General features: G+C 42.2%; 2 protein-coding genes across 2 annotated transcripts in view; both read right to left on the minus strand.

Moving 5' to 3' along the window:
• Window positions 1–4078, minus strand: part of b3galt1b (UDP-Gal:betaGlcNAc beta 1,3-galactosyltransferase, polypeptide 1b) — a 30970-nt gene extending 26892 nt beyond the window's left edge. The window contains exon 1 of the mRNA XM_086051429.1: window positions 4001–4078. The gene's annotated coding sequence lies outside the window, so the exon portion shown is untranslated. The remainder of the gene's footprint in view (window positions 1–4000) is intronic.
• A 1167-nt stretch (window positions 4079–5245) lies between these two features.
• Window positions 5246–20473, minus strand: xirp2b (xin actin binding repeat containing 2b). Its single transcript, XM_086050791.1, has 8 exons — window positions 20381–20473; window positions 18713–18847; window positions 17747–17836; window positions 17480–17534; window positions 17300–17388; window positions 7889–17069; window positions 6498–6628; window positions 5246–6417 (listed from the first exon to the last, which is right to left on the minus strand). Exons 1-7 carry the CDS (start codon window positions 20429–20431, stop codon window positions 6537–6539), a joined length of 9693 nt encoding a protein of 3230 aa, XP_085906917.1. The 5' UTR covers window positions 20432–20473; the 3' UTR covers window positions 5246–6417; window positions 6498–6536.
• Window positions 20474–22157: the final 1684 nt, after the last annotated feature.

Raw genomic sequence — 22157 nt, forward strand, 5'->3', positions numbered from 1 at the left:
ACACACACACACACACCCAAAAAAGAAATCTCACACGTATAAGAAGCTGTGAGGCAAATGCAATGCAACCTAAATTGCCTTTTAATTTGTGGTGTACAAGTGAGCTCCCTTAAATTGTACTGTAGCCTTAATTTGAGCTTTGGCTTCTAGTTGAAGCAGAAAAAGCTGCCAGAGCCCCATCGTGAATTGAACAAGTCATTTGTAGCAGCTGTGCAGGAGGCTCAGAATGACTAAAGCACAGAACATAAACATAAATGGTAAAAGGATTTCTTCTTTTTTTTGCAACAGCTGACATAACGCTTCAATGCATTTCCACACGTGGGATGAATCGTATTATTCGAAAAAAATTTTGCAATTCAATTGGGTTTAGATCTGCTGCAAAGGCCACAACATGACTCGAATTATTTCCATAGTTAGCAGACGGTATGGAGCCATCATTCTGTGATTGATTATTCAGGCTTTTTTTTTTTTTTAATGTTATTTTTGTCATGTGTCTTTACATAGAAGAAGCGTATTATCCAGCATCCAGGCGAGGAAAATCAAGCAAACGGAATAGACCAAAGATAGAATCTGTTGATGATGGATCTCAGCTTTAATCATTTATAGGGAAAAGTGCCAAAACAGAAAAATCCGATGAGAATACAAGAGCTGTGGGAAAGCATCGGGTCTCTAAAAACATAATAATTCTTCAGTCCGAAAGGTATTATTAAATGTGACGGCAAGGGGCCAGTACTTCACGAATGCCAATATTATAATAGTTTGGGGTTTTTCATTACATTGAAATGAAATGTGTGGTTTTAAAAGAAAAACAGGCAATTGGATGTTACAATGTCACTAATGAGAAGCTGTTACTCAAAAATGGATATTTGAGTGAAAAACGTTTTTGAAAAATATCTGATAAAAATGCTTTCATCAAAATTCCAAGAAGTAACGGCATTATCATGTATCAGTACTTGGTGTCAATGAGTATGGAAATATAAGTACTTGTACTCAGTCTCCCAAAAAAAGTGGCATTGGTGTAGTGTAGTCCTAGTAAAAACTAGAGATAGACCGATATGCTTTTTTCAGGACCGATACCGATACCGGTAGTCAAGGAGGCCGATAACCGATATTTGGAGCCGATATTAATTTTCAGTAAAAAGGAAAATATTGGCATCAAAATCTAAAGAAAAATTCACTCTTAACTTTGTTGAAACGTCTTTAAGCATTTTTATTGAACAATGTTTCAGGTTTGCATAACGTTGATTTTTTTTTAAATCATTATTACAAGAAATTTTTGACAGTGTACATCTCTGTTATAAAATTCGAACAAAAAGTCCAGGGAGCACCCAGGGTTGTCAGCATGTCTTAAAAAGGATACATGAAAACTTAAACACTAGCTCCATGTAGTTTTCCACAGTAAATGACAATTTCAAAATTTCAAATGTTAAACTTTCCCATCTTTGTTTTGATTCCCACAGTTTTAAATTGATTTATTATCGGCCAGCAGAGTTTTAAAAAAGGCCGATGACGATATTCGTCAAAAAGCCAAATATCGGTGCCGATAATCGGTTTATCCCTTGTAAAAACCCTAAAAAAATGATCACTTAAATAAAATTGTCGTACTGTAGCGGGGGCAGATGATTAACAACAATATTGCGATAGCCCCTTAAATGCTGCCTGTAATTGCCGCCATTTTCCCCATGTTGCTCTTGGGTATAAACGGCGCAACTTTGGAATCGTCGGGGAAACGAGGTCGACTAGCGCACATGATGCTCGTATGAGACACTCAACCGGGTGAGCTACACTGACTAAGCACAGACGCATGACACTTGAACGGAGGATTAGGGCCTTAAACTCGCTTAACGAATTACACCTTGCGGAAATGTGATTAGAGCAGCCCGAGTAAGAAGGGCACCGACAGAGGCGGACCAGGTTGTTGTAGCATGTGCGCAAGTTCAACGGCTAATAAAATAAAGAGGGGACTCTTGAAGATATACAGCAAGTCTGGCTTTGGACCTTTATCCCTGTCTGGCCAGATGGACCTGTAATGGAAAACGGCCATGTGGCTGAACAGGGAAAGTAGATTAGCCTGTGATCCAGGTACTGATGTGAAATGTCCAAGCAACGGGAAGGAGGAAATAGCGTGTCACTCTCAGCATCCACTGCTTTCATTGGGTGGGTGCTGAGTAAGGATGGACGGATGGAAGAATCTATTAATTGATCGCAGCAAGAAAAAAATGCTTTAATGTCTATTTTAGTGGGGGGAAAATAGCACTGGGTAATATTGCACTTTATAAAAACATACAGTAATGACATAATTCAATAAAATGAAAAAGAATTTGACAGTTTTATCACACCGCATTAATTGAGTAGCCAGTTGGCTGTTTTCTGGCCTTGGCCACCTGGGGGCAGTATAATATATACAGTTCATCTATCCGTTAGCCACACCACTTATCCTCACAGTAAGACAGATATACAGTCCATCGAGACGTCTCAACTCCTCTCAGCTCATCAGTACAGCACTAATATTAGTCAATCTCAGGCACGGCTTGACCAATATTTCCAAAAAAATATATACAGTACATTACAAGAAACAACAGAACAATGGCAAAATCTTTAACTAAAGGCGCAAGTAAAACGAAAGACTCAAACTTAAGACTTAAACTTTAGTAAATGAAAAAAAAAAAAAAAAAAATCAAACGCAAAATACTATGCCGGAGGGGTTTTACCGGGGCTACATAGATTTCTTCCGAGGCTATAGCAACCCTTAGCCCCGGTGTAGTGCCATGCCTTGTCATTTTACGCAGTGTGAGTATTACTATATTGTTTGTCATTACAGTATGTGTTATTGCACTGTTTGTGTTCAGTCTGTTGCTCAAAGAATTAGCGCACCACAACAGAGATGCAATTTAGCACTAGCATTAAGCTAGCGGACTGACAGGCCTTATAGCCAACCCTATGTGGTTGTTTGAAGACGGGGTGAATGTACATCAGTGATGTGGATTGAAATCCGCAAAGACAAATATTTATTTAATCTATATTGAAAGAAGGCTAAACATGGGTAAAGTTGATAGCGTGTATCCCGGGTAGGGTCTCAGGAGAGTTCAATCCTATTCCAGCTGACTTTGGGCAAAAGGCGGACGCCACATTGGATTGGTTGCTAGTCAATCACAGTGCAATTGTGCAGTGCATTGACTCCAACTATTTTTGATTGGATATCATAAGAGAACGAAGAAGCTTTGTTCATTTCAATATTGCAGGATGATAATGCAGGACACCACCGTGTGAAACAGTGAGCCCCCCTCACAGTGGGGGGATTTATTATTAATAGTATTATTGTACTCATTATAATCCCTTAAGGGGAAATTCAACCATCCATCCATTATCTGTTCCGCTTATCCTCATTATGGTCTTGAGTGAGCTGGAGCCGTTCCCGGCTGACTTTATATATCACGCGTGTTTTTGGAATACTCCGATAAAACCCACAAAAGCACGGTGACAACACGCAAGTCCGGTTTCAAACCCTCAACCTCAGGAGTCAGAACTGTGAAATGGATGTGTTGACCACTCGTCCACCATGCCACCCGATTTTATAATGATATAGGAATAACTAAAAGGTTGGAAATAAACACCTATTCACATGACATCATTTCAAAACGAATGAATAGAAATGCCTGCTAAAGTTTTCATACTGATTCGTTCAACTTTGAGCTTCCCTCATTATTCTGCTCCTAACCTTCTCATTTCATGAAGTGCATTGAAATGCTGACAGCCTTTCCCACGCAGCATCGGTGGGACGGAGCCAAGTGTACATCAATGACAATAGGGCAATTAAAATGGGGAAAAATATCACAGTGTGCGCGTGGGAAACTCCCGTGGAAATGTCCACAGACAGCAAGGACATTTCACACTCGGTGGGAGGGCGAAAGCACGATTAAAAACAAAAAAACAAAAACAAAAACAAAGTAAGAGCATGACACAATGCGACGATAAAGCGAGCATGTTTAGCCGTGCCTACCTCAGCCCATCGCGACTCCATCCTTTCCACAACAAGCCTCATCCGACACACACAGCAGCATCCTGCAGCGCGCTTATCACGCTGACAAAAACGATTGTGAGCAGCATTTGTGTTGACGTAGGCGGCGTCCACCAATCAGCGTGTAAACCCGCAGAGCGCTCGGCCAACCGGCTTCAGGTTTCAGCGGCAAGTCCCGCCCCCGGCAGATTCAGACAGCAAGGTAGATTGACGACGTGCCCACCTTTTAAATAATGCACAGCCTCAACAAATTTATTAAAGCAACACGCGATGTAAGTTTTTTTTTTCCCCACCACTGTCATTTCTTTCTTTTTATAACGGTAGAAGCAATTTCAATGAAATTCCATTTTTAAAATAAAATAAAATGTTTTTTTTATTTATTTCCAAGCTTGTATGGTTGTATGGTTGAGGGGACATCATGTCAAATTCTAGTTTATTTTTAAATGTGATTATTATATGTTATTAATAATAATAATCAATAATGTTCATTTTTGTGAAGACATAATCACGTTAATGATTTCTTATGTCAATGGTGCACTAATGCAAAGGCTTGCCGATAAATGCAAAAAAAACAAATCTAAGGAACACAGACAACATTAACAGACATTAATAAAAAGCGTGTTAAGAATAAAAATGTAAAAATCCGATTCTAGCAGACTATGGACATCATTAGATTTTTCCTCTTTCTGTTGCCTCCATTCAGTCCAAGTGTGGATTGTTCTCGAAAAGAACTCCAAAGGTCAAAGAAATATGAAGAGAAAAAAAAAACAACTTCAAGGTCATTCGAGATTCTACCGTAATTGAAGATTGCCACGGTCATTTGGATGATGTCCCACGATGCTTTGAATTTACTTTGAGGCTCAGAAGTTGAACCAGGCTTCAGGAGAGCCTGACCTGCCACATAGATGCCTCTGGAGGTTTTTTAAGAAGGTCATTTCTACATGCTGCCGGTGTGGTCTCTTCCCTCTTTTACTGTGCGGCTGTAAAAATCTATCTTCGGGAGGTCCTGAAAGCAATTTTTCAACAGATTGTGATTTTCAACAGGGTGTGGTTTTACACGAGACGTTACTGGACCATTGTTGTATCAGTGATCTGTGCCTGATGAGCTGCATTGACCAGCTATTGCAAAGATACAAAACACAGAATTACATTTGAAGGGCTACATGGAAACACAGAAGAAAAATCCAACAGAAAAAAAAAATATTTATTGCCTTCTGATTAACAATATTGTAACTGAACCAGCCTGAAAGCTTCAACAAATTCAGGAATTGACTACAAATTCAAATATCAGCTAATCTAAAAATGACAAGTTTTTAGTTGAAAAACATTTTTGTTCAAAATAGGATACAAATGGATTACCAGTTTGTCTTGGACATAATGTACACTTGAATAAATAAAATAAATCCTTATTTCCTATCGTTGTCTGCACACCAGGTGCCAAAATATTCTGCTTATCTTCAGAAAAAATGAAACTGCGTGTGATTGTATACTAATTTTAGCCAGAAGAGCATTTAACTGCAAAACATCTGTTATTTCACATTAAAAAAAACGGAACTGACTGAACTGTCAAATATAATTACAAAACACAATTCATATATATATGTTTTTATCTATAAAATGGAAGTAAATGCTTTGGATCCGTAAATATTTAGCTTCACTAAGTGGAAAATCCAATTTTATAATTGCCACAGCAGTACACAAATTTTGGCCATGCCTGCCAATTATTACTAACCTTGATTGCTTAGCCTGATCGAAAATCCAAATATATGCAATGAATAAATCCTACAGTAGAAATAGTGTTTCTTGTCACATCCTCCAGCTTTCCTTCAACAACACTTACACATGCTCAGACACTCACACAACTTTGCATCCTTGCTTCAGAACAACGTGCTTCTCATCCTTTCAATCGTTTCACCTCTTGTATCGTTTATTTCCTTACTTTGACCTTAGCGAGTGTTTTTGGGGCTTTTGGGCAATCAGTTTACAAGACACTTCTTGGAACAGCGTCTCCGTGTTGCGGCTGGATTAACTTGGGGGAAATGTCTCGCGGGGGCCACTGTGGTTTCGCTAGTTGAACGTCTTCCTCCATTTTAAAGGCTTTCTTGGGGGAATCAGCCTGCGGAGGCCAAATGACTGATATCTTGCTGCCCTGCGGTTTGCTCTCGTCAAATGCTTTTGTCGCTTCAATCGCACCACTGTGTGTTTTGTTCCTGTCAACTGAATTTAGGATTCTTGTTGAATATCTCCATTCGGGTTTCTGGTCTGGTGGGACGGATCCGCCACTTCCTGCGGGAGCTTTCTGGCCGAGTCCATTATCATACATCCCTTTGGACTTGAGGAGTTGTTTGTAGTGGTGCAGACAGAAGAAGTGTCCGTGGAGAGAGACGTAATTTCCCAGGCTGCAATAGACATGAGTTATCTTCCGTTCGGCGCAGCATGAACCGGGCGTAATGTGTCATTTGAGGGCGGCCGCGTTTACCTTAGTTTACTTTTGCATTGCTCACAGAAGAAACAGGATTTATGGTACTTTTTTCTGTCCACTATCCATCCATCCATCGGATAAACCCTCCTTCGACACACCGTGCAGAGCTCCGACTTCGGAACTCGAGCCTGTGGGGGGGGGGGGCGGGGGGGGGAATGAGAAAACTCTTTAATTTGCCGGCCAAAATGGTTCATTGTAATTTGTGTTTGAGCACATGCATAGCAAAACATGCACGCGCTCATCTGCAAATTTCGACAAAATGCATAATCGGCCAGAATGTCTCACGAAAAAAAAAAAAACATTAGACCCAATGTATAAGGGTAACGGGCTATGTATAAGGTCAACAAGCTCGCATTTTTTGACCAACTCAAAGTTATTGTAGTTAGTAAAAAAATTACAAAATAGCAAAAATGTAAATTCAAATATCATTTTCGTGAATGAAATCAACTAAAAAATGACAATGCTTTTTAAAAACGGAAACTAACTGAAACAAATGAAAACTAACTATAATTGCAAAAATGTCCTTCATTTTCATCTTGGCCAACTTATTAACTTACTTATACATGAGCCGAAGATTTTTAATGTATCGACCTTCCATCCAATTTGACTACGACTCACAGATAAAGGCAAGTATGGTGATATGTGTGGAAGACTTCTCAAGAGGAATTCAAGCCACAAATCCACTTCAGAAGTTGGCAACATGGCAAACGAGGTACGGAAAGCGAGACCGTCACAGTTTTATTTAAGACCTTAAACCTGTGATCGTTCAAACTTGAGAAGCGGTATTATGCACTGCGCTTCTTGCTCTTCAAAGTCTGTGGTCTGTTCTACGGTAACTGTATTTGAGTTGTTGTTTTTTAAATGACTTTAAAATAAGATTTTTCTTGAGTTTTTACCACACACATGAAACACAGGAAAAAATAGTTTAAAATTCAGACGAATACTGAAACCAATAAAAACGAACAAACCAAAGACTAACTAGAAACTCGAAACAAAATAAAAGCTAACTATAATGAAAATTCCCAAACTATTTTAACCCCGGACCGACACAATTTAGATTCCTAAGTCATGGTAACGTGTTAGCCATTCACACATTCCGCAGTTCATGCGTTATCCACACAACTAGCATACATAAATATTTTGCGTGTGTCCAAGTAAGTGCTTCTATCACTAGTGGAATTATTTAGATGACATGCATAGGCACCACAAAAAAGGATCTAAATACGCCCTTGGTGTGTACAGTATCGTGCGGTGTCAGTAACTTATCCTAATCAGAGGATGAAATAAATGTGCAAGTCAGACGTTAGTTGTTGTTTTTGGACAAAGCACAAGCACATTTTCCATCCATGCCTGAGTTTCCTCATGGCTCATACTTCTTAATTCTTTACCGGAGACAATGGTTGTCTGATGGGTCTGACGAGACACCGCTTGTGACGTCGTCACTTCCGACAAAGCGTAGCCGGCGCTCTTGAAAACCGTCTCGCTCTCAATCTGGCTTTGGTGAAAGTTCTTCAGCAATTTCTCTGTGGCGTCTTGGTCACAGGTATGCGTTCGCCTCACCGCCACCGCTTTCCTTTTCACCGCGTCAGCATACGAGAAAGGAGCCGGCTGTCTTGACGCGCTGCCAGACTGCTGACTGACACTTGTCGCCGCGACCTTGCTCCCAAACACATCAGCGTTTGAGAAATGCTCTGTGATTGATTTGCTCTCAGAAGGGGCTGATGGATCTGTCCGTACAATTTCTACCACGTTTTCATGAGGAGGGAGGGCAGAGCTCCGCTTTAAGCTTGCCTGCATCTCAGGAGGACTTTGCCGCTTTGATGTGTCGACTGACGCGTCTCGTCGGCTTGACGCCGGCTCCTCCTGATCCCCTTTCTGCTCATCTAACGAGAATCTTTGCTCGCTCATTTCAAAAACATTCTTAAGAGCCTGAATGTCGAGAGCGGCCGACGCCCTTTCCGAGATGTTTTCCTTCTCTTTGATGCAATCTTCGCCCGGGTTTTGAAACCACTCTGCAAGTGGGATTAACTCCTTGCTGATAGATGTTTTATCTGTTGATTCAAATTTATTTACAAGACCAGACAAGTCCGCTTTGGGTAGATCTTCCTTTTCTTTGTGCAGATTTTCCTCATCGCTATCCTCCAGGTCTGGGCCCAGTCGTTCGGGGATAGCAATGGGTTCCTTCCGGATATAGGTTTTATTCATTTCAGCCTTTTGGGCCTCCTCAAAAAACTCCTTCTTTTCTTTAAAGGAAGCCAATGATAACTCGGAGGTATCTTCAGGGACATCATTACAAAGCGGTGGTTTGATGTCAGGTTTACTTTGGGTTTCATTTGCATTTAAAGTCTCTGAAGGTTCAGGGGTCTCTTTTTCTATCATCTCTAACACAATCTTTTTGGGTGACTCATCTGAGCTGCGAATAGCCTCGAGTTTGATTTGCCGATGGAATGACGCCGGTGTTTCCACGATTTCAGATTTCTTCTCAGATATGAGTTGCGGGGACATTAAGGGTGGCGGGGTAACGCCGCGCGAGAGCTTGGCCGTCGCGTCTTTAAGCCTCGGCAAATTCTCGGCTCGGTCAAACGTGGGCGAGGGTGTGATTCTGGTGAGTCGCGACGTCGGCGTGTCGCAGCGGCGCGGTGGCGGCGTGGGAGGCGTGGCGGGCCGGTGGAGCAGCGTAGGGGAGGGAGTGACTCTCTGGGGCGAGTCGGTCCTTCGAATGGATTCGATGGTGATAAACGTGGGCGAGGGAGTTCGGGTTCTCAGCGATGGCGAGGGAGCTCGAAGGTCAGTTCGTTCTTCTTTGCTGCTTTTATTCAAGGTTTCATTCTTTGTCTGCTTCCGGACTTTTGTCGAACCGATGCTGATCTTGGAAATTTTAGCACACGCAGTTGTCTCAGCAACAGATTCCGATTCATGCTTCTCCTTCATTTCAACTTTTTGAGCTGGATTAGTCTCTGGAACAGAACGCCCTGGTTTGTGAGGCACCTCTGGACTTGTGAGGCAGTCTGAGAATGTGCCAAGCGTCGTTTTCGAAACCGTTTGCATCCTTGTGATCGGAGAAATTAAGCCTGACACCGGTTGTTTCTGACATTTTACTTTTCCCACTGATGTAGACGCGACAATTTCATTTTGTTCTGACTCAACTGGCACTTTAATTGGGTCCGCACGACTTTCCTCTCGTGACATCTGTGCACTGTTCTGAGTAACTGTCGCTGCTTTCTTCTTTTGCTTGGGATTATTTTGATGTGCTTTTACTTGCTGGGAGTTCTCATCCTCTTTGCTTTTTGTCATCAAAGCTTCTTGAACGTTCTCTTCTGTGACACTTGTGTGGATTTGGGAAACAGCAATTGTTTCCTCAGTTTCATTTAATGTTTCCGCGATAGCCGTCTCTGATTCTGTGCCCGCGTCTTTACTTTGACTTAACTGTGTACCCCCTTTATACTTTTTGGACTTCTTTTTCTTCTTTGGTGCCGACGTTGCTGTTTGACTGTCACTTACGTTCATCGTAACATCATCAGCCGTGCAGGGAGATACTTTCATCGTCACCTGCTTTAATTCTGTCTTTATCTCTGTTGACTCACTGATTACTTTCGGCTCAGTGGAACTATTAACTTTCACCTGTGCCTTTCTCTCTTCTTCCATTTTTGCATCAACCTGCTTTTCCTGCTTATTGTTCTTTTTCACCTTTGGGTTTGTTTTGCCCGTTTTCAAAGTCCCAATAGCTTGTGCTTTTTCTGTTTGCTTCTGTTCATCAAAGACAGTGTCTTGGTTCTTGGTGATAGATTGATCAGTGGGTAATTCTGGTTTCTCGTTTCTCTTGGACTGTGATTGGGATTTCACGCCTCTTGTATCTTCTATCCTTCTTTCAGTTAAATCAGATCCCTTTACGTTCCGATTTTTCACATCTTTCTTCTCAACGGCAGTTACTCTTTCAGTTTTTGCACAATCGGTGACTGCAGTGTGAATTTGGTCAGAAATGACAGCTCGAGTCGACACTTGGGAGGAAAGAGAACCCACTTTTTGTTTTGTCGTGCGCGCAGTTTGCCTCAAAGCAGTGACGGAAGAGCTCTTTTGAACAGAGACGACCTTAGAAGCCTCATTAGAAAGTGTTTCCTGTTTGGCAGATGATATTGTGGCAGACCCTGTGAGAATTCGTTCATGACTGGTGCTGACATTGCTCTGAATGGTATTAGCGATAACAACCTGCTTGGATGCATCACATGATGAGGAGTCTAAATTAAGCATCAAATCTGCGGCCTGTTTTATTTTGGGCATGTTATTTGTTTGTATTACATCTTCAGTGGCAATAATCTGAAGAGCTGCCGTAAGTGAGTCATTCACAAAAGGTGGAGTTGGGGTGGTTGGCGGAGTACTCTCCTCTTTATGCTTGCGGTACTTTTCCTCCGCTTTTATTAATGGGGTGTTGAATTTACTTGTTTTCACTCTCGTTTGAGGAGGAGGGGAAGGAGGGGGGGTGAATCTCACTGGGGAGATGCAAACTTTCCTCGGGGCTTGTGGCGACTCTGGTGGCGGCGGGACTTCGATTTTTTTAGACGTACGTGTCGTAGTTATGGACTGGCTGCTCCGTGCTACGTGGTGCGTTTCCATTTTAGGTTCAAGCCTTGGGACAGGACACAAAGTTGGAACTTTGACTTTTTTCACCGTCATCTTTTTGGCCTCTGCTGGTGAGACATGAACCGCTTGTTTTGGCATTCTTTCCGGTTCTCGCTGAGGCGGTGGTGGTGGGGGTGGCGGTGATGGTGGAGGGAGTAAGTCCTGTTCATTGGTAGCCGGTGGTGGTGGAGGAGGGAGGTGATCAACATCAGAATCCACACATGGAGGAGGCGGCGTAGGAGGAGGCGGAAGGTCAATGTCAACCACAGGCGGAGGTGGAGGAGGAAGGGGCAAATCAGGTTCCGGCACTTGTCTATTGGGGGTGTAAACAGCTGTTTGCACTTTTGTTTTACTTAACCGTATCATTCCTTTTGGCTTCAGATTGCAGAATTCAGTTTTTAAAGTTTTGATGCCGTGACTTTGCGTTATCGTTTTGTGCTCCACAACCGTTTTTGATTGTGTGGTACTCCTTTCCACTGTGCAAGCTGTTGATTGAACAGTTTTTGTTTCATTAGCAACAGATTGACTATCTGCTGAAGTTGCGGTTTTGATTTTTTGTACGTTTCTCTGTGTCTCAGCATTTAAATTCTTAACAGCAGGCCTCTGCTTAACTCTGACTCTTCTGTAGGAGCCGAGTTTCCCTTTGGGAGTCTCACGCTGTGCCGTTTCCAAAAGTGACTTAATCGTGCCTTTCACGTCGCCTTTTATCACTTCTTCTTTCTCGACCAAAGTTTGCTCTTGTGTCTCACATAATGACTTAATCGACATCTTGACATCACCTTTTACTTCTTCCTCTTCAGCGCTCGAGCTTCTTTGGATTCTGGGAGAGGATGGAGGTTCCGTAAAGAGCTGTATTGCTCCTTTCACATCGCCCTGGACAACTATCTCCTGCTGACTTGTTTTCTTTTCAGAAGAAGCATCTTGTAGACATTGCATTGCTGTGTGAATGTCACCCCTCACAATTTCTTCCTTTTCCACCTCACGCACTGCTTGCTTTGCCAGCTCAAGAGATCTTAATGTAGCCTTAACATCTCCAGAAACGAAATCCTCCATGGTGGCTTCGACTCGGGAAGTTGCCGATGTCTCCAGGGATCTCAGAGCTCCTTTGATGTTCCCAGGGACGATATCTGGCTTCTCCACGTCCTTGTGACGATGCTGCGCCCTCTCCAGACATTGCATTGTTTTGGGTATGTTGCCTTTGACAACCTCCTCTTTCTCCACAACAACTCTCTGGTTCACCGTCTCGGACAATGAAGTCAACGCAGCTTTCAGGTCCCCCTTGACGATCTCCTCCTTTTGGAGACTCTCTGATGAGACGACAGGCTCCGTCATAAACACTTTTACTGTTTTGTGAACATCGCCTGGTATGATATCATCCACCGTGCGCTCTATTTGGGTTTGGTTGCGACTAAGGATGACTTTCATTCCCTGAATGTCACCTCCGAGTATCTTTTCTTTCTCAACGGTGTCAGGTGGCACTTCATCTGGTTCTACATTGAGTTGTTTTAGATAACTGAGGGCCCCAGATTCGATACATGTGGAATAAAAATGGACATTTCCCTTCTCAGTTTCATCGACTGTTATTCTCTTTGTCATATCTGGCTGATCTTGGCTGGAGAGTCTTTGCAGGGCACTCTTTATATCTCCTCTCACCACGCCCTCTTTTTCTAAACTAACATGGTCTTGTTTGTTCAGAAGGGAATATATTGTCATCCGTACATCGCCTTTCTCATCCTCCTGAATAAGAAGTCCATGTTTGACCGAGCCACTATCATTGAAAAGGTTATTTATGGCTGCCTGAATGTCCCCTCGTATAATTTCTTCCTTTTCCATACTTTTGGTGCTCTCTTGGTTGAAAAGTTGTTGCACTGTTGAAGTGATATTACCCTTCTCTTCTGACTCAATGACCACCTGCCGCCCATGTTGTTCCTGTCTGTTCAGGAGGTTCATCATAATAGTCTGCAAATCCCCTCTGATTACTTCCTCCCGCTGAATCTCAGGAGCTTGCTGATTCATTAGATTGTATTTCGCCATCATAACATCCCCAATTTCATCAGATTCAATGAGTATTCCTTTCGATGTCACCATTTTTTGACTAAAAAGCTCTTCAAGTGTTCCCTTGACACTCTTGCCCAATATTTCTGTCATCTCCTTTTTCGTCTCATTAAAGTCATCGAAAGGCGTTGTTTCAAAGAGCCACGTCGTTGACTTTACATCTGCTTTGACAATTTCCTCTCGAGCGACATGTGTCTCCTCATCTTCATCGACCTCTTTAATGTGGTCCAAAGGATTTTTCTCAAACAGCCAAACTGAATGCTTCACGTCACCCTTTTCCACCTCCTCCTTTTTAACCGTCTCAATCAGGTTTTCCGAGCTCAGGCTCCTTATTTGGTCAATTGACTGGGTCTCAAATCTCCATTTGGCCGACCTGACGTCACCCTTTTGTATTTCACTTATATTGACCGTTCTGACGGACTCCTGCGACATAGTATCCGATTCAAAGCGATCTTTATTCATTTTAACATTGCCCGCCTGAATGTCATCCACAGTCTTTATGAATGTTTTGTTTTCCTCAGAAATCCTATCAAGAGGCTGGGTCTCAAACTTCCACTTTGCAGAGGTGACGTCTCCTTTTTGCTCATCCTGCTGCGTGACAGATTTAATTATGTAAACCTCATCGGAGTCCTTGATGGCGTCCAAGGGTTTGGTTTCAAACAACCACCGAGTTCCGACTACATCCCCGCGTGTCACCTCCTCGCTGGTGACTGTGGTAACTTCATGGTAATGGCCCTCTTTGTCCTGAATAGCATAAAGAGGCTGAGTTTCAAAGAGCATTGTGTAATTTTTCACATCACCCTTCTCTTCATCACTGCGAGCGATTGTTTGCATTGTGGACAGCTCTGTTTCAGAGGCTGCTTCCTTGATTCTATCCAAGGAGAAGGTCTCAAAGATGAAGCGGCCCTTGTCTACGTCCCCTCCATGTATGTCAGTAACCGTGCGGCTCGTCAGTGTTTCCTCTTGACCGTCGTGTATGGTGTCTATGGACTGATTTTCAAAGAGCCATTTACAGCTCACTACGTTTCCTTTCTGAATATCCTCAGTCTGAACTCTCTTGAGATGTTGCATCATTTCCTCCGACGTTGATGTCATGATATCGGATGTGCTGTGTTCAAAAATGTGCTTCTTTCTCGACACATCTCCGGATGCAATGTCAATCTCCGTGATGCGCTTGAACGAGCCTACATCCTCACCAGAAAGACTGTCCAGTTTTTCTGTCTCAAAGAGAAAACACGCCTTTCTGACATCTTTCCCTTGAATGTCCTCTTGATTCACAGTGCATGTTTTCAGTATAGTTTCTGTCTCGTCATGTATTGCATCAAGTGCTTGCGTCTCAAAAAGCCACGTGCACGTTTTAACATCCCCCTTTGGCACTTCTTGAGACTGATTTTCACTATTTATGTCAACTTTTTCATACAGGACGTCCATCGGTTGTGTCTCAAATAGCCACTTGCAGTTTTTTACATCTCCTTTTATAATGTCTTGATTTTTACTTTCAATTTCCTCATCTTCGATGTTGCTGAAGTACTTGATGGCATCAAGAGGTTGTGTCTCAAACAGCCACTTGGCCGACTTAACATCACCAGATTCGATTTCCTGTTTGGATATACCCTTAATTATTTGGTATTTGTCAATGCTTTCATCAAATTGGTCAATTGGTCGTGTTTCAAACATCCATTTGTATGTTGTTACATCCCCGCTCACCACCTCTTCGTGGCGCACTGTTCTTAACTCGTGGAAGTGGCCAGAGCTGTCCTGCATGGCGTACAATAGCCCGGACTCAAACAGGTTTTTGTTCGATTGCACCGAACCACTTGTGACACCCTCCACCTGGATCTTTTGAGACTCGTCCCTTCTGCTTAAATCTGTGCTCTCAAAGATGTGCTTGTAATTTGACACGTCCACTCTGTCGATTTCTTCCATGTCGATTGTTCGGATGACTTCCTTCTTTTCATCTCGAATCTGCTCCAAAGGCTGGCTTTCAAATCGCCATTTCTGATGACGAACATCTCCCCTCTCCTCATCGACTTCCACCCTTTTCTTCAGTTTTCCAACCTCCGCAAGCTCCTTCGGCTCATCGCTTGGCATCGCCATTTTTTTCAATTTGCCTACTTCTGCAAGTTCCTTAGGCTCCTCAGTTGGGATTGTTTCAAAGTAATGCCTGGCGGATTGCACGTCGCCTGCAATAATTTCCTCTTTTGTCAAGGGAAGGCTATTTGAATCATCTTTTAATATGTCCATTGGTTGAGTCTCAAACACCCAGCAATTCCTACGAACATCTGCTCTGCAGCATGTTCCATCCTCCTGCGTGAGGTCCTCCTCAATGTTTACTGTGCGCGTTATCTCTTTCTTCTCATCACGTATGTGCTCCAGAGGTTGACTCTCAAAGCGCCACTTTTGATGTCTCACATCACCTTTTATTTCCTCATTCAGCGGTGCCTTTTTAAGTTTTCCGACTTCAGGGCAGTTCTTCCTCTCTGTTTGAGGGCTGCTTTCAAAGAAGTTTCTTGCCGATCTAACATTACCCCCGATAATTTCTTCAACAGACTGAGTCGTGGCATTTGAATCATCTTTCAGAGAATCCATTGGTTGGGTTTCAAACACTAAGCAGTGTTTGCGCACATCTGCCCCAGTGACCTCCTCAGATTGTGAGCTTTCCAACTCAGCAAGGGAATTCAAAGTCTTTATCTCAAACAACCACCGGCCCCAGTCTCCTCTGTTACTGTCTTCCATGGAAAGACTACACACCAGCTTGAGAGATGAAAGAGATTTGTTTGCATCAAGTGGTTGGGTATCAAAAAGCCAACGTGAAGCAATCGAGTTCTCCAGCTCCGTTTCAATTTTGCGGACCGATTTAATCTCCAGCATCTGACTGGACTGTCCCATGATGAAGCATTTAAACTGAGTGTCAAAGGTGCTTGTTATGGTTTTCTCCTCCTCATTGATTTCTTCCACGACTGATCTTAAGCTCAGCAGGTGGCTCTCATCGATTGTCTCAGTGTGTCCGAGGCCTTCCATGTACTTATTGTCGATCATGTAAATGGTGGCGTTTCCATCCTCTTCTGTAAATACGACCTCTTTGGTGAGCTCCTCTCCCTTGTGCATCTTATTCAGACTGTCCATCGTTTGGGTCTCAAACAACCACGCCGCAGCTCGGACGTCTCCCTTGTCAAACTTGTTGAACTTGTTCTTATACTCCATCGAGTCGGTCTCACGTGGACCGAGCTCATCCATCGGCTTTGTCTCGAACATCCACGCCGTGCGCCTTACATCCTTTCCGAGAATCATCTCCTTCTCTGTAATCTTGTTACTGTCTTCATCTTCATCCCGGGATTCTTCCTTGATGGCATCTAGTGGCTTATTTTCAAACATCCACCGCCTCGCCTGCACATCTCCGGGCAGAATCTCTTCCCATTCATATTCTTCATCAGAGACATCATCCTCGTACAAGTACGCTTGACTAACATGCTGGTTGTTTACAGTCTCGTTGTATTCATTATAGAAATCCTCTTCAATATTTTTCCTAACCTCGGGATGTATGTGCTTGTACAGACGTTTCAACTCAGACATGCTCCTCTGCTTGATGTAAGCCTCTTTGCTGAGGAGGTTTTTGGACGGGTTCACTGATCCTTGAGGATCCTCATATGAGTAGTGAGCGACGGGAATAATTTCAGTGCCTGATGACATTTGGAGTAAATCCGGCGGCGGCGGCGGAAGGTAATCGGAGTCTTCAATGGCTGGTGGTGGTGGTGGAGGAAAGTCCTCGTAATCTATCTTGGCGTCTGGTGTGTTGTCCGCAGCTTCGACTGCTGACTCTTGGTGCACCTCATTAGTCACTGTGTTGGTCTGGGTCACATCGGAGGACCACTTTGAGCGATTGCTGTCACGTCCAGTCTTATTTAAAGAGCAAAAGTGACATTTGTAGGTTAATTACTTGAAGAGTCTCAAATAATTATTCCATGTCATTAACTTCACCTTCAGATAAAGTATTAATTAAATGACGCAATCTTACCAAAGCTGACAGTTAAAAGATTTTTGGAACTTTATCATATTCAACCATTCTCATTCTGCTGGACGATCAAGCAAAATCTGTTTGGAAGTAAGTACAAAATGCCACTGATTACCTTAATAGGTTTGTGCGGTGCTGCTTCCTCTATGGTTCTTTCAAAGTGAGCCCTCAGTTCTTTTGTTGTGTACCTCGGAAATTCTTCTTCTGTTCATTAGCATTGAAACGAGAATAAAGACACCTTCTATTAGCTCGGAAGCAATGTTGTGTAAACATACAATGAGACTCAATCCCTTACCTTCACTTTCATGGTTTATATCACCGTGATGCAAGTTATTGCCAGTGCCTGACACCTAGGTGTATTTAACACAAGAAACAAATAATCATTAGAAACCATATTTTGCCGTATGGAACATAATACACTCCTAGGACACAACATTAGTGAATGCAAACTATGTTAGCAATCTATATAGCACAGTGTTACACTGAACATCGTAAGTACATCTAATAGACTAAATCAGGCACAGAACAAGCTATTGTGTGTGATAAATCAAAAAGTATATACCATTGTTTCTTGGTTGGATACTAGCTGCTGACTACCTGCGACTACCTGTTGCCCACCGCTTGACATGGAGACCTCCGAGTGCGACATTTCCTGTAATTGTATCAACAATGACAATGGTCAATATGTGGAACGGATGCTGCGGATCATTTTCAACTTCTGGTCACACTACAAGCTGTGACTTTCGGGGCGCAAAGTAAGTATTCACAGTTCCTCCGATTTTACTGATAAAAAAAAATTGACAACAAAAAAACACACAGTTTTAAATTTACAATTTATCGTGCAAGTTCTGACACAACATCAAAAAAATAAACAAGTCATAAAAGCTCCTCAACTCACTTCAACACAGTTCCTTGGCATCAATATACAGAATGATACAAATATGTGATTTTGAAAATGCTGAACCGCAAATATCGAGAGTTTCATTGTAAAGTAATGAAACATTCTGCAACCATGCCTCCCCAGACTACATGCTCGGACATGATATGAGCTTCTAAACATATAACAAAATCAAAACATGCCTCATTCATCTGAGCATGCCCCCTGGTGCTCACATGATGTGAGTCAGCGCCACATGCTGAAGTGTTATCATGCATGCCATGCTGAAATCAAGCAGGGACCCCGGCAGTTATTGCAATCCAGTATGACTTCTGTAGATAGCAGCGGGATGACAAACAACATGCGCGGCTGTTCATTCATACTGTGCCGCAAAATAATAGAAAAGCAGAACGCCGTAAATGTGTGTTGGTGCAAATGAGGTATAGATGTATGACAAACCTCCGTGTTTATTTCCAGAATAAATGGCATATTTTTGCCAGGCTCAGCCATGCATGTTAGTGAGCTAAACGAAAGCAAGGCATCAGGATTCCTGTCTCTGCTAATGTTTCACCCTCACTTGATGATAAACATCTCATTCACGTTCATGCATTGGCACCCATAATTGGACAAATTGGCCTCTAGTATGTGTACCTGCACACTGCTGTGCTGGAAATGGAACTGGGTTACATGTGATGTGGTAGTAGAGGTAGTTTCCTGGGTCTTAAATTGTTTCCTCACACTGGCGAGTCCCTCAGGCACGGAACAAATCTCAGACTCCTCCATGACCTAATGAAGCAGGGAATATCATTAGCGGGCTCCACCTGACATACAGCTCATCTTCAGCCTGCTAATCATGCTGCAAAGAAACCGTCTGCAACCTGTACGGACCAGTTTCAAGTCAAGGAATATTTGGATGACGTCGAAATCAATAAAAGCAAACTAGTAAAAATGCAGCTCACCATTGCGCTCAATGTAGTTGCCGTATAATTAGTGGTTAAAGTCATTTGTTTCCCTTCAACAACCCGGTCACATTGGGCTAATGGGAGACAATGACACCAAAAACTGTCTTACTTATGTCCAGTCCGCTGTGTTATTTTGGTTTCGGTCGCCGTCATTGCAGAAAATACCGCTTCGCAAAGATAGCATGTTGAAAATGGAACCAAGATATCCGGTGCTTTTTAGTGAGTTTTGATTATAGTATGCAGAGCTAGCTTAGTGAGTGAAAACCACCTGTTGTTTAAAACCATAAGTAGGACTGATGATATTGTCTTTTCGACGCAGATTTCTTTTTGTTGGAAGTTGTAGACCCTTCTTCCGTCTCATCATTTGGCCTTTTCCCCTTCCCAAAGAAGCTCTCCTAACATTTTTTTTTTGGCAAATTTTTACTAGCTTGTAGGCTTAATTTTTGTATATTGTACTCATATCTAGGCATGGGCCAGTTAACAGTTTCAAGGTATACAATGATTTTAAAGTCACAGTTTCAAAACTGCAAAAACTTTTTATCATCGTCATTTGTTGTTTTTAAAAAAAATTAAAATATATATACATTGCTAGCAGTCTGTGACCCCGACGACTTTTCCCCTTGTCACATTTACAAGGGTGCCACCCATCACTCTCCGACAAATTCCAGGTAACCTTAATATATTACTATAACGCTGTGTTGAAATGAACACTTGCCATCAGTTACGAGACTTAGCGTGTCTACAGTTGGTGAAATAAATACTATAGACACCACTGAGGCAGACAACTAGCTAACTAGCATGTTAGCTGGAGCTGGATATAGCTGATACCGCTCCAGAGTTGGTGACCGCTGCTGTAAAGGATACTTTATTTTCTCTGTCTGTCCAACTAAATCACAACCCCCCTTTGAAAATGCTTATGATCAGCCAACTGTGCAAAGTTTCCTCTAGGTATTAAAAACAAACAAATCGCAGGTTGACCACTGCCCCAGAACAGATTGTGTTTGGCCTCATAGGTTACACAGTAGCTTCACTCCTGAAAAGCCTTGTAAAGTGAAGGTAACATTTTCTTTTTTCAGCATTCTCCTTAAGAGCTGCTCAGTGAGAGTCTTGTTTCCTTCCTATTTATACACTCTCCTCTATTTGTACTGCCTATGAAAGGCTCCTGAGCCCCCTGCCGACTCACTCCCCACTGCATGACTGTCACCACCTCCACGAATACAGCATGACAACATCAGCAATAAAAGGTGACAATACTATCGCACAGCTACCTCGTCGCCCTCGCGGCTGTGTACACCGGTGACAAAAACATCACGTAAATGACGGCTCCATGCTGCTCAAACGCCCGTGCGCAAAGTACCCTGCTTGGGACGGTGTTGCCCGCTCGCTGGGTGACAGTAGCCTGGTACATGATGGCCCTACAGTGGGTCGGCGCTTGGTTCTTCTGGTTAAAATGTTTCAGGAGGTCCTGCTCGGCTTAAACGCGCGCTGCCAGCAGCTGAAGACACAAACATCCAAGAAAAATGTTGTCAGCTTTTTTGTTTGTTTACAGGAGTCGTCACGTGTGAGTTGGTCGGAAACATCCACATCACATTGTGAAAATAATAATCGGAGAAAACTACAGAACCATCTCGGTATTCTCAGAGGAAAATTTGGAAGATTCTGCCTTGGCCTCAGAGACAGAGTACAAGTATTATATATCATATGCAAACACAAACGAAGAAGAATAGTGCTTCTTCTACTCCAACTGTGACACAGTAAGATACTGTAATTTCAGTCATTTTTCACAGATGATAACTAATATATGCCTGTGAATATTCTTATATTATAAAGCTATATGGGTTGCTCAACTATCGACGCTAACCGTTAGCATGTCAATGGTGTTTGTCCACATTAAGCACATCAAACTTTCTAAAGGTAATGGTTGTTATTAAATTCCCAATGTGTCATTCACTTTGTTTTATGTTTAGTTTGACGTGAAACTTCAACTCGGGAGTGGCATTAAACAGCTTGAAGCCTCATTTTTGCTAAACAGCTCAAGATTCGCTCAACTGCTGCTTACTGTGAAGAGTTGAATTGAGTTCACTGCCACCTTACGGCGCTCATATCGTCATATCGATATCATATCGTATTTGTCAGGTTATTTATATCTCAAGGCACCACTGCATTTTGTCAATGTTTACAGACTACTTCAATTATCCGCAGAGTAATGTGATTGGATTCAACTAAAGGACATATCATATTGCAGCTATAACATTTTGGTTCATTCAGGGCTCAAATATAAACAACCCTGTTTACTAGAACTAGTCTGTTATTTTAAAATTGGAAACAGCATTGAGAATAATTTACTTTGGAAATTAACAGAATATCATTATTCGTTGCAGCCAGGATAATATCATTAAAAGTAGACAAAGTGGAAAAATAGAGATTTTTAAATTAGGTGTACAGTATTGTTTTGGCTCGCAAAATACTAGATAACATCAAGTTCTCAAACTTCAATAAAGTCAATAGACAAACAATCAAAAGCAGTGGTGCATTGAAGCGTTACAACATTTACAGCCAGTTTTTATTGAATTAATTAAAGTTTCAGGTCATTAATGATTAGCATCTTAATTACGTGAAATCTGGCTTGGTGAAATGTGTGTTGTATATAAATCGGACATTTAAAAGTAATAACTGAATGAAACTCTACTGCAAATGACAAAATAACTGGATACAAATTGCAGGTCAACATTTTATATATAGAAACGATTAAATGTTATAGCAGATAGTAAAATTCAAAGCCAGAAAAGTCCTCGGCTATCTAATGACATGTTATGCTGCGTGGCGAGCTCAAATAACAAGAAAGTGAAGTAATCTAGGCGCCTTACAAAAATAAATGTTGGCTATTTTAAACGCAACCATGAAGGGCCATGTTGCTTTTATGAAAGCAGTGAGGTCACAGCGTCCCTTTTCTGAAAATGCTACGTTCACGTTGATGATCATTGTGGGTTTGATTGGAAATGACTCCACTGTACTGCCCATTTCATGGCTTGTCAAGTTTCTCCGTAATAGCGCGCCACTACACCTGCAGTAATGCAGCGCTCCTTCTATTTGGAAGCAGAATAAATCACTTCTCTCCTCGAGGCGGCATTTCA

Source organism: Filicampus tigris, chromosome 14 (genome assembly GCF_054856515.1).
Source record: "Filicampus tigris isolate MCC_2025a chromosome 14, RoL_Ftig_1.0, whole genome shotgun sequence".
Lineage (NCBI taxonomy): Eukaryota > Metazoa > Chordata > Actinopteri > Syngnathiformes > Syngnathidae > Filicampus > Filicampus tigris.